The sequence below is a fragment of the Durio zibethinus genome, chromosome 20, assembly GCF_047325235.1.
Source record: "Durio zibethinus cultivar Kanyao isolate XHJ-2024 chromosome 20, ASM4732523v1, whole genome shotgun sequence".
NCBI classification, from domain to species: Eukaryota; Viridiplantae; Streptophyta; class Magnoliopsida; order Malvales; family Malvaceae; genus Durio; species Durio zibethinus.
Genome location: NC_143181.1, coordinates 2,577,831 through 2,590,158, shown reverse-complemented (window position 1 = coordinate 2,590,158; position 12,328 = coordinate 2,577,831). Strand labels below are relative to the sequence as shown.

Here is a 12,328-nt window from a genome sequence, read left to right as displayed (position 1 = left end):
TAATGAAATTTTTACTATTGAATAAATATCTATCAAATTTAAATTATAAATAATATTTTTTATCATTTTATATATATTATTAATTATCATATTAAACTCTATCAATTTATTTATTTAAAATTTTTATTAAATCATTTTTAAAAAATTCACAAATTTTACCAAAAAAAACTTCTCATGAAAAATGTTAACCATTGCTTATTAGCAGTGATTAAGGAGTTTCTTTTTTCCATCAGTGATAACATATGGGAGGACATAATTTAGGTCGAGATTTTTAAGTGAAATTTATGAAATATTTTATTAAAATATTAAAATAAAAATTTAAGTTTTATAAAGTTTGATATAATCATTTATAATAAAAAATTCAGCCAAATCTTGGCCTTACCCACGGAAAACCTCTAAACCAGGAATGGGTCAGTCAATGGCAGTAATAGAGTGGCTTGGCACTGGCCGACAACAAATTAATGTTGGTTGATTGAATTGTATGATTGCAAGTTACTCAAAGAGCCTATAAACCGACCAGTAGAACACAAATAAAAGAAGAAATATTGAGACATGTTACCAAACTATTATAAAAATACTCCGCCAGATTGTATGACATAACCAGTATGCATGTTTCTCTTTTCCTCTTTCATTATTATTTTGGCTATTAAAAAAATTACTGTGCCATCGTCTCTTCCAATCGTTCTGATCCATTAGTTTTAAAACTACACGAAGCCACCATAACCAGGTTGTCTATTACAGTTACCAGGTTGTCATCCTCGTACATAACTGACTTCAAACGATACCATTCACCAATCACCACCGAAATCCCAAAGTGGAGACCCTATTTTAAAATTAATCACCAATGAGAGAAACAAAAGTGCACATCATAAGGATATAATTCTTCACCTGTATGATATCATACATGATTATTTTGGTTTAAACACAGCCTTTGCAAATGACATCAGAAAAAGTTTTGTTTATAAGTTAAAATATTTGTATCTACAGAGAAAGGGATAAAATATGATGTCGGTCGGTCCAATGAAATTACAGCCATGAAATTGATAGTTTTATAGAATGTGCATTTAATGCAGACAGAGATGTAGCTGTAAATGAGACAAATTACAAGACGAAAAATTTATAATGCTAGCTTCACCCCACATGCTGCAGATGACAGCTCTTCACTGTCAAAGTTTTGTCATGTTCAAAACATTGTCTTTCAACTGAAATGCATTAGTACACTTTTCTCTTCTTCACAATGAAATGTCGCAGCAGCTGATTAGTTCCGGATGAGGCATGCCAGTGACAGCAACAAGATGGCAATCTAGCGTGATATAAAAATCTTCGGTAGATCGAGGACATTCTCAAGAAAATGACAGATACATATATATGAGAATGCATATATATACCAAAAAGCAAATGGAATCAAACAAAGACAGTAGGTTTTCATAAGCTTTCAGTTCAATCAAAGTAACTATACCATTTGTAATAGGGAATATATAGATATAGTAACAGGTCAAGTATGCCATATAAGAACAAACCACTCAAGATAAGGTCTAGGGTTTTACAACTTAATTTATCACTTTTCCCATGAGCAATTCAAGTTTTTCCACCTTTTTAAGAGATGTGGAGAGAAGTTAAATGACATTGTTCCATGAAGATGAAATGTGTAGAATCAACAAGGCAGTAGAGACATGGACTACAGAGTAAAGTTGGACAGAAAAGAGGCTAAAAGGGTGAGTATTAATTTCTATCATACTACGCTTAGCATGGAATGCATGCATATTATATATATGATATAGAGGGAAAAGAATAATCAATTGTTTAAGCAAATGGAAAAGACCTCAAAGCAGATAATGGATCGAACCAAGGATGCTATTAGAACTAGATTGTATAGGCTTAATAGGATTGATGTGGATGTTACTAATAAGGATCTTTGTGATGTGTGAAGCTTTAATATTACTAGGTTAGAATAGGCTGATATCTTGAATAGAGTGATAATTAATTTATTTTTTGATTACTTGTAAAGTTGTGAATTATTATTTACTGTAACATTTCACTGCTAACTTGGATAAATGAAATTCAGATTTATCCAAAAAAAAAAAAGAAATGTATAACTGATACATGATTCAAAAAATATTACACAATTTTGGCATCATGTAACACCAGTAACAGCAGAGATGCCAGCAAATAGTCAAGTTGGTTGAATTTATGTTAAGTCGAGTTAAAAATCTTATTAAAGGAGACTCTATCAACATCAAGCCACGTGTATGAGAAGCAGACAAATTACGAGAAGAATTTCTCTTGTCTATTAGCTTTCCAACGTTGTCATGACCAAGAGAAAATTCATATCCACAGCAGCAACTATAATTTCACCCCACTGGCAACCAAAAACAAAAGAACAAGTGGAATTAGACAAGTGCTGGGTTTATTTCATTTGCAACGAATCTGCGAGCCCAATCTGAACAAAGTTTTGGGCTTTTCAGATTCTTATTAATTGGTAAGTAAGCCCAATAACCACACTTTCTTTGTGGTCCTGCATAGGCCTGTCTTTCTTTGGGTCTTTTTATGGGGTCCAAAATCTTTTTGCTTCAAACGTAAAAAAAAAAAAAAGATGATCGAGCTTTTTTATAACATAAAGTTTTGGAGAATTGTTTAATTCACTCTATTTCAAAAACAAAAAAATCAGCCACTTTATTTGTTTACATACATAAATCAAAGAATGATTTGGCATCATTAATACATTCACCTTTACCCACATTAGAATAAATTTTTTGAAATGTTGGGAGGAAGGAAGAGGTAGATTATTGAAATTTGCCTTATAATTAACTATGAAAAAACCTAACAAAGCAATTCCACAATTAGTGAAGAACAATAAAACCCTTTTGATTTAATTAAAAAAAATGGGGGTTCATATGGTACTAACAGCCATGTATTTAGAATAGGAGTGAATTCTTTTTTGGTTTCATATATACTTAACTCTCCTAATGATGTACCATGCATTTACAATGCCACTATCATCTAACTAATCACCTACCAAAGCAGCAGCTGGAGATTTATTAATTAATGTTATTACTTTGATAATTGCTAACCTTTTGTGAGGAACTGCTTATCCACTTCTTTATTTATTGCTTGATAACCTTGTTATGCTATTGACTTCCATCCTCAACTGAAAATTTTAGCACAGTCAATAACATTTAAGATTGAAAGTTTACAAGTGAATCTTCAGCGTTTTTGCTTAATGGTTAATAAAGTTTAAGAAGATATGTAAGTTGTGAATTCGAATCCCACCATTACTATCTTATCTCCTATCCAATGGACAAAAAAAAAAGTTTACAAATGAAAATTTTAAGATTAAAACTTAATTTATAATTCAAATTTCGTTAATTCATATAACCATATTTAAAAAGTAACATTTAGCAAATTTATAATTCAAATTGTAATACTTACAATATTTTTATTTTATCTTTATTTTATCATCTCCTTTAAACATATATAAGAGAAGAATAAAGTTTTGGAGAGTAGGAAGAAAAAGCAAAGAAAGAATATAAAGCAAAGGAAAGGAGGGGAAGGAAAAGTTTATGCAGTGAGGGTCTTTCAGTGCCATCATTTCAAATTAATTTTGCTAGGACTGTCATCCATTTTCTTAATTTCAACTCTATTGGAACCAAATTCGTTTTCCTGTATATTTGCACCCACTTTCGCTTACACGACATGACAATTTCTCACCATGCTATCATGTTCCTTACCTATTCTTTTTTCTTTTCCCTTTTTTTCACTACTCTTTCTCCATTAAAAAAAAGGGGTAAAGGGGAAACCAAAAAAGAAAAAGCAATCAGAATTACACTGTAGAACCCAAAGTCATGATCCTATAAGTTTATATATAAAGAGATACCCCATCTCTAAATCTAGTTGGGAATATTTTCGTTCTAAACAATGATGCGTTGCTCTGCCCACATTTTCACTTTATTTGGAGTTGGGTCAGTAAAATAAACAGTACCATTCCATCCCTTTCTATGAATTTCCAAGCTGAAAAGGTTTCCAAGAAAAATGAAAACTAATAGAATAGAAGTGTAAAGTCATTTGCAAAAGTGGGTGAACGTGACACGTCTTCTACATTTCAATTTTTTTGTGATTCTAATTGCTGCCACATGTCATGACTTGTCCTCCTACCGACATACCATTAGCCTATGGACCGCCCGTTTAGATTGATTATGAACTGCCCAAGCACAAATTTATCAACTTTCCTAGTCTCATTCTTTCCTATGCATAGATATCTATGCATGCTAGACTTTCAGCTTTATGTTTGATTGTTCTGAAGTACTCTACTATGATGGATTATGTGGGTTTAAATTTTGCATTTTCATGAGATATGCTCTTGATATTTTGTAACAGTAAGAAGCATGAAAGGTTAAAACTATCCCATGCGTTTAAGGGTAAACATTAAGATTTGTTTGAGTGGGATTTGAAAGAACCCATAAGGTCATTGGGCAGGCCACAAGCCTAAAGGCATGTACAGTTGAATGCTTGAAAAAAATTAGAAAACAATCGACCCCTCCTTCAAATAGAATCTTGAATAATTTACAAATATAGGCGAGGTAAGTCTTTTAAAATTGACACGAAGGCTTGTACTAATCTTTTAAAATTTTTTTCTTTGTAGATATGAAGAATTCTAATACAAAGAGAGCGAGATTTAATTTTAAACCCCAAACCTTCCTAATTAGTAGAAGAAACAAGTGAAGTTCTGGTTTTTATAACTTTTTATGTAGATAATATTGGAAACATTGCAAAATACGAAGTCCAACTAAAGAAAGTAATCAGTTATATACTCATATTTTGTTATCAACCTATATGATAATAGGAATCTTGTATGCATGATAGTATGATACAATATAGTTTATACAATCTAACAGCTGAATCATCAATTCTTTTGCTTTTTCATTAATTCTTCACCCTTGATCTCAATTTTTTTTTCATATGATCACAAAAGAGTTATAGTAACTAAATTAGATGCAAGTAGTGCAAGTGTTTAAAATTTTCAGTTCACTGTGAAGGACTCTAGGTGAAAAGGAGAGGGATAAACGTTAGGGTTTCTAAAGCAACGTACAGCATGGTTTAGTCATGTATATGATCATATAACTTACTTTTATGATGATGGAATTGGGTCCATAGACACGTGCAAATGATGGCCTTGTCTTTCTAATGATGGATTCTTTCCCACCGCTTCTTCCACTGTGTGGGATCCACCCCCATATATCATGTCAATTCTCCTTCATAATGCCCTCTTTTTCTTTGACCCACGCATACATTCACAAAATACCCCCCCCCCCCCCCGGCTCATTTTATGACTATCCAAAAATTATGAAAAAAAAATGTGTAAAATAAAAACATTCCCCATGATCAATTTTTACTGTCCGTTCATTCACAACAAGTCTCCTACGTTCTGATAAGCATTTTCCATATTTGGAATTTTTCCCCACTCAGCTTGCATGTCATTTGGTGATTGGGTCATCCAACACTTATTCTCAAATAAGACAAAGAACTTTGCTACATTTGGAGCCTGCAATTGCCTAGTCTTTGTTGGTTGTTTTAGGGATCCAAAATGTAAAATTCTAGGCACCCGATTCATCGCTGCTTTTGTTGAATCGATCATTGCAAAAGCCCCACTTTCATTTTCCTAGTACCTAACCAATTCATTATCAACCATTAATTCAACATAATATCTGATCCATGATTAGGCACAGAACAAATTCACTAATCTCATTTTACCCTCCAAAATTTGTATGATGTGATAAATTAATGATATGCAGACAAAATCATTGTTGAAGAATATATTATTATATAGAGACATGTTTACGCAATTTTGCTGCTTGATCACAGGGGTTCTCAAAAAAAGTTATTACTATTTTATTTGATACCCTTTTATATTAATTTTAGTATATAGTTTTTCTTGAACAAGAACACATTTAAGTTCAACATTTGAAAATTCAAGTTACTGTTTGCCTATAAAAGGAGCAGAGAAAATGTGAACAGCAAACGAGAGAAAAGCAAGGTAATCAGCCTGACATGTGATATATAATGCAAAACAAAATGAGATTAGGTGCAGGATCATGGCTGCCTATGTAAGTAGGGGGAGAGGGGAGGGAAAGGTTGATGTGGGAAAATTTTCTTTTTAAACGTTTGTCGTGATTGAAGGAGATGGTGTAATTCAGCTTACGTGAGACCAAAAATATGTATTATGGGGCTCAACTCATAATCTAAGATGTCAACATTGATATGATTATCCCACCCATTGTCGTCAAGCTGGAAGTGACTACTTGGCCAATCGTAGTTAACCTCGAAATAGATTACCTTTTCCAAGTAATCTTTCTCTTTTCAAGAATCAGGCAGATAGAAGGATTTTTCACCAAGCATCTTTTCATTTGACAGCTTAACTGTTAACTAGTAAAATCTTTAAAGAAATTGTTTTTATTTTTTTATTTTTTTCAACATACCCATGATTATAATTGTTCTTTAAATTTATGTATGTTTTAACATGCCCAATATAAGGCCTCGACCTTGTTGTTTGTCGAACCATAAAAAATCGGTGAAAATTTTTTTATTGTATAAAATTATTTTTTAAGGGTGTTTCTTTTTTTTTTTTTTTTTATAATTCTACAACTTTTATATAAGATATATGTGGTAAGTTAATTTATCTCCGACAAAGAACTTTGTTACATTCTTTTCACTGCTATACTAGATTTTTTTTTTACTAATTTTATCTTTGTATTCCCATACACTATACTACTAACCACTAAGAAAAGGTTTAACGGAATGAAAACTTCGTCTTTTTTAAACTTGTTCTTGAGTTGCAGATCTTTTTATTGAGTATTGGATGAAGATGACTATGATAGATTTTAATCTCAAGATCTTGATGTGCATCAATTAGCCATATCCTCACAACTAAAATCTTCCTTTCAAATTTCAATTTTCAGTAACCTAAAAATTAGAAAAGAAAAAAAAAAACCGACCAAAAACCCTTGTCAAATCCATTCTCTTACATCCTTCTTTCTAGTATTTCATCGGATCAAAAAAAGAAAAATCGGTTTCAAATTAATGGGTTTTGTTGCTTAGAGAATCAAGAACATATATATTCATGAAGCAAACATTAAATAATTAGTACTCAATCAAGTGACAAAGATTTCTACTCATTTTTTTAGTAGTTTTCTAAGTAATGTACGAAAACCAAGGCAGCTTGGTTTATATGAGACAACAAAGTTACAAGGAAAAAGTTGTAAAAGATATATATAGGGCGACTCCAAGTGATAAGATGAAATCAGATATATATATATATATATGTATGTATGTATATATATAGTGTCATTCGAATTACTTTGTTATTCATATATATGAGGTGAAAATCCATGTGAAGAGCTTGGGAATGAGCTGTTTTGCAAAGCCAACATTTCAAATAGTTGAAGGCAATTTTGTCAATCTCAGGATCCTCTTGGCAGTGCATGGCAAGTTCAGGGTCGGAAGAGAAGGAGAAAAGTCACATCAGCCCGGCAACAAAATCTTCAATGTTTGAAACTCTTATTTGACGATGAAGGAGGGATCTATGGCGATAGATAATAGATATGCATTGAGTGCAATACAGCAAGCTTTGTTAGAATTTTGGGATACATTTCACATTCGAAGTTTTGCTCTTTTCTATTTTGAGAAAACGACGTTTGCAATCCAATTATTTCTTTCTTTCCTATGAAAGTTTAACTTGTGACCTTTTTTCTAACTTATTCTAGAAAAATTACTGCTTTTTTTAATTCTTAATTCTTCAGTCATTATCAATTTAATTTACTTGAAGAAAATATTATGTGTATAAATTTTTTAAAATCCTTAATTTTTAAGAATTCGACCAAAAGTTATGCCATACTTAGTTGGTCTAGAAAATTTATTGTTGAATATATGTTTTCTCAAAGATAAAAATATTATTTGTTTGAATCTTTCTTATTTTCAACACCGAGAAATCAACGCATATATATATATATATATATATATATAAACTTTATCCATACAATTTCAATGAAAAGTTTCCAAAAACATGCATCTTATTCATGCTTTATTGAAGATTTTGGTCTTCGCCAATATTACCTGTTACTTTGAAAAAAAATTAAAGAAGGGGGAAATAGGAATTGTATGTATGACTATTGACTTTGCAAAATTTGGAAATTTGGAATTTTAAGCAAGCACGAAATAACAAGCAAAACTTCGTGTAAAAAGCATGAGAGTGACCACTAACTAATAATGGTACCCTCTTTTTTTTTTTTTTTTTTGAGTTTTAAAACAACATTAAACAATTAGCAATAGCTTTCGTAGTAGTTAATATGAACCGCTAAAATGTGAGATAATTGTTATAAAATTTGTTGCTCAATATGGAAAATCATTACATGAAACTATAGCTTAAAAAAAAAAAATCTATGTTAGAATACTCTTGTGAAAAGTCTTACACAAACACATATATATTATTATAATTTAATGGAGACTCAATTCTTAAATTTTAACCGTTTTAAAACTTAAATAGTAATAAGTAACTGCTAAATTAACTTTGGGTTGTTGAAAAAAAAAAAAAAACACTCAACATTAGTGTGTTTTTTACTACCGGGTTAAGAGAAGGCTGGTGGACATATTCCTCTTCATTACTTTGGATCTTTGTATGGATAAATCAGTAGGCTTAGATTAAGAACTTGCTCCTTAGTTTTGGTGAATGTCCTTGTTCAATTCCTAATCTTGGGAATTTTCGAAATATTAGTAAGTATTGGCTGTGACCACGATCGGTTATCTAGAGTTTGATAATGAGAGATGGGTCCTTTTGGACACTGAATTTTTTCCATATTCTCAATCGGTATAAATTAAATGTAAAAACGTGTTATCAATTTGACTCTTGTAGAAAATAATAACAAAATTTGTCAACATTTTAACTTTTTTTTATATGGTTCTTATGGTAGTGAATTAACAAGAGAGATCTACACGTGTAGCTTGCCCTAAGAATCCTTCTCCTCAATCAAAGGGGTTTGAGAAAACAGCTCAACTCAATCAAGGACAAATTAAGAAGAAAAAATTACCTTTAGAAACAAAGAAAAAGAAGAAAGAAAATTTTACCACTTTATATCATCCTAGCAGAGAAATGTTGGTATAATTGAAGCACATGTGTGGGTTGAGTCAGATGGACAGTCACACGTGCTGTACCCAATCGATTGCATCCAAAGTCTCCTGTGATTGTGTTCATAAAATCCAGTTCTATATTCAAACCTCATCATACGAAGTGGAACATGCAATTATTTTTTACCATACTCAAAAATTATACTTGCAAACATATATAATAATTAAAATGCATTTGGGTTTTTTTAATATATCCACAGTTGCATGTACGGTTACGCATGGTATAATTGGTTGGTACTAGACCCAAGAGATACTGCCAAAAATACACGAAAAAAAAAAAGGGTGGGGTTTGTTGAATATGGGAAATTGAGAACAACAGTTCCCAAAGTAGAGGGGGAGAGATTCTTGGGATTTTTTGGCATGTTCATGCTTATGCACTCAAAAATAACATATTTTTTTCTTTGAGTTTTTGTTGGTTTTGGATTTTTCAACATTCAGAACCTGTTAAAGGTCGATGGACAACGGCTTTCATTATATCTTCTCTCTCTCAAACCATATCCTTTTCTTGGAAAGTAAAGAAAAGAGTTCCATTTTCAAGTTCTGGGATTGGAGGAATCTTTTTTCATTCCTCTCCCACGATAGCTTTATACGAAAAAATTTACAATAAAATAAAAAAAAGAGAGAAGCAAAAAAGAGGCCACCGAAAAGCAAGAACACCTTATCATGAAAGCGAGAAAATTGAAACCCACCCGATCGATTAGACTGGCCAACCCACACGCATTTACAGACTCAACATTACATTACAGTTGCTCATGTACACCCACACCCACACCCACACGCACAAACCCTATACCTTTTCTTTTTCACTCCCTTTTGTGTTCTGTTCCCTCTCTTCCCCTATTTCAACACTCCCCTTTTGTCTCTGTTTCTTTTAATTTTTACCTTTTTAAATATGGGAATTCATAAGTCAACCTCAACTCATCATTTGGCCTTGGTTCTTCAAAGCACCACCTCATATCCCACTTTCTTTGTTTCTTTGGGTTTTGCTTTTAAGTTTTTTTTTTTTTTTCTTTTTTTTTCTCTCTCATCTTCTATATAATTCACCATTCTCCATCATTCACTCCTTCACTATGGGAAACATGAAGGTGCATCAGTTGGCACGTGGATTCTGGGAGCACGAACCATCCCTCTCTCTTGGATGCAAGCGCTTTCGCCCTCTTGCTCCCAAGCTGCAGGCTACCTCTACTGATACCGTCTCCTCTTTCGACCTTAAGAGCTTCATTAGACCCGAAAGTGGCCCTAGAAAGCTTGGCCCCTATGACGAGAAGCGAGATTCTCCTCAGGTACACTAAACCTCCGCTATTAACGGCCTGTACCTTCACTTTTATGTCTTACTTCACAAAATTTTTACATTATTTCATGTACCTTTCGATATTTCATTACTGTCAACATGGCTGAATATGACTTAGCAGCCCTTGCCTAATTTGGGTTTCCATCTAACTAGCTACCTTATTTTTGCAAATTAACTACTCTATGAATAAACCACCCTGTTAGCAACCTACATCCGAATAGCCACAAATATGTATGTACAATTATGGGAATACGGTGAAACCCTTTCTTTCAACTAATTTGAGGAGAAGAATGAGATTTTGAGCTTAATTAAGATCTCCTGATCATTTAAGATGTGGCGTAATTATGAGTTTGAGCTATGTTTGATCGCTATTGATAATGGAAACTTAATCAAGTAAAGAATATTGGAAGAACCTTTATGAAGCGGACACTTTGTTATGTAGGTGGAAACGCACCCTGGAGGTACGCGGTGGAATCCAACGCAAGAACAGATAGGGATTTTGGAGATGCTGTATAGAGGTGGGATGCGAACTCCAAATGCACAACAAATAGAACAAATCACTGCTCAGCTAGGAAAGTACGGCAAGATCGAAGGCAAAAACGTTTTCTACTGGTTCCAAAACCACAAAGCACGTGAGAGACAAAAGCAGAAGCGCAACAGCCTTGGCCTTAGCCACTGTCCGAGAAACTCAGCTCCCATTACCACCATAACTTTGGATACTAGGGCACGTCCATTAATACCCTTTGATTTATTATGGTCAGTTTTCCATTTTTTCCCCTTTATAAACATAAATCTTATCAAATTTGTCATCCATTCTTTTATAGGTGGAAATAATGGAAAGAGAGGAGGATAGTCCATATAAGAGGAAGTGCAGAAGCTGGTCATTTGAGTACTTGGAAGAAGAAAGCAGATCGCCATGTAAAGAGGAGGAAAACATAACTCTAGTGCTCTTCCCATTACACCCGGAAGGCAGATGAAAGGGTTGGGAAAAAAAAAAAGAAAGGAAAACCAAAAGGAAATAACTGCTAGAAAACCAAAACTCTGTTCCCATTATGATCTGCTTTGACGATGGTGATGATGATGATGTGCAATAACTTTTTCTTTCTTTTCTTTTGTTTCGGGAAGGAAGAAAGACAAAGTTGTCTCCTTGTATTCTACTGCTTAATTATTTATTCCTGACTTGAAACCAAAGCAGGTTTGTGCCACTCTTTTATTCGATCTCTCACTCTCTCTCTGAGTTCAGCTGGTGAATTGTTTCTTGGGTATGTGATCCTTTGATCACTTGTTGAAATGAAGCTTTTAGGTTAAAAGCAATCACCCTTGGACACTGGACTCCAGGCAACTGCTTCTGTCGTTCATCCCCTTAAGCCTACCTCCCCTTGAACCTTGGATATATATTTCAAGTTTTTACAAAAATTGCAGAAGGAGACGTGTCCTCATCCCCTCCATGCTAGAAACAAAGTTGGTTGATGTCGTGGGTGTTCTCAAAATATTAAAAATAATAAATGAAATGCATGATCTGTATTATCTTATGCTTCTATTGCTTGGAAGACTTCCACAAAGTTGATAGTTTTTTGTGGGCCTGATATGTACCTTAACCTAATAATTTGTATATTTATATTATATAAAATATTAACTTTTATATATTTATACTATATTTTATATAAAAATTATATATTATAATTTATATATAATTTAATTAAATTTATATATAATAATTATTAAAATATTAAATTAAATTATTATTTATTATTTATATAATATTTATATCATATTATTATATTATATTTTAGATTATCACATCTATCTAATAAGTACGGAAATTGATAGGGAAATTAAAGGCAGTAACCAGAAGAATATCTT

The 12,328-nt window shown here is 32.5% G+C and overlaps 1 protein-coding gene across 1 annotated transcript; it reads left to right on the top strand.

Moving 5' to 3' along the window:
- The first annotated feature begins 10,214 nt into the window (after nt 1–10,214).
- Nucleotides 10,215–11,997, top strand: LOC111314856 (WUSCHEL-related homeobox 4-like). Its single transcript, XM_022916474.2, has 3 exons — nt 10,215–10,457; nt 10,908–11,189; nt 11,290–11,997. Exons 1-3 carry the CDS (start codon nt 10,245–10,247, stop codon nt 11,440–11,442), a joined length of 648 nt encoding a protein of 215 aa, XP_022772209.1. The 5' UTR covers nt 10,215–10,244; the 3' UTR covers nt 11,443–11,997.
- The last annotated feature ends 331 nt before the right edge of the window (nt 11,998–12,328 follow it).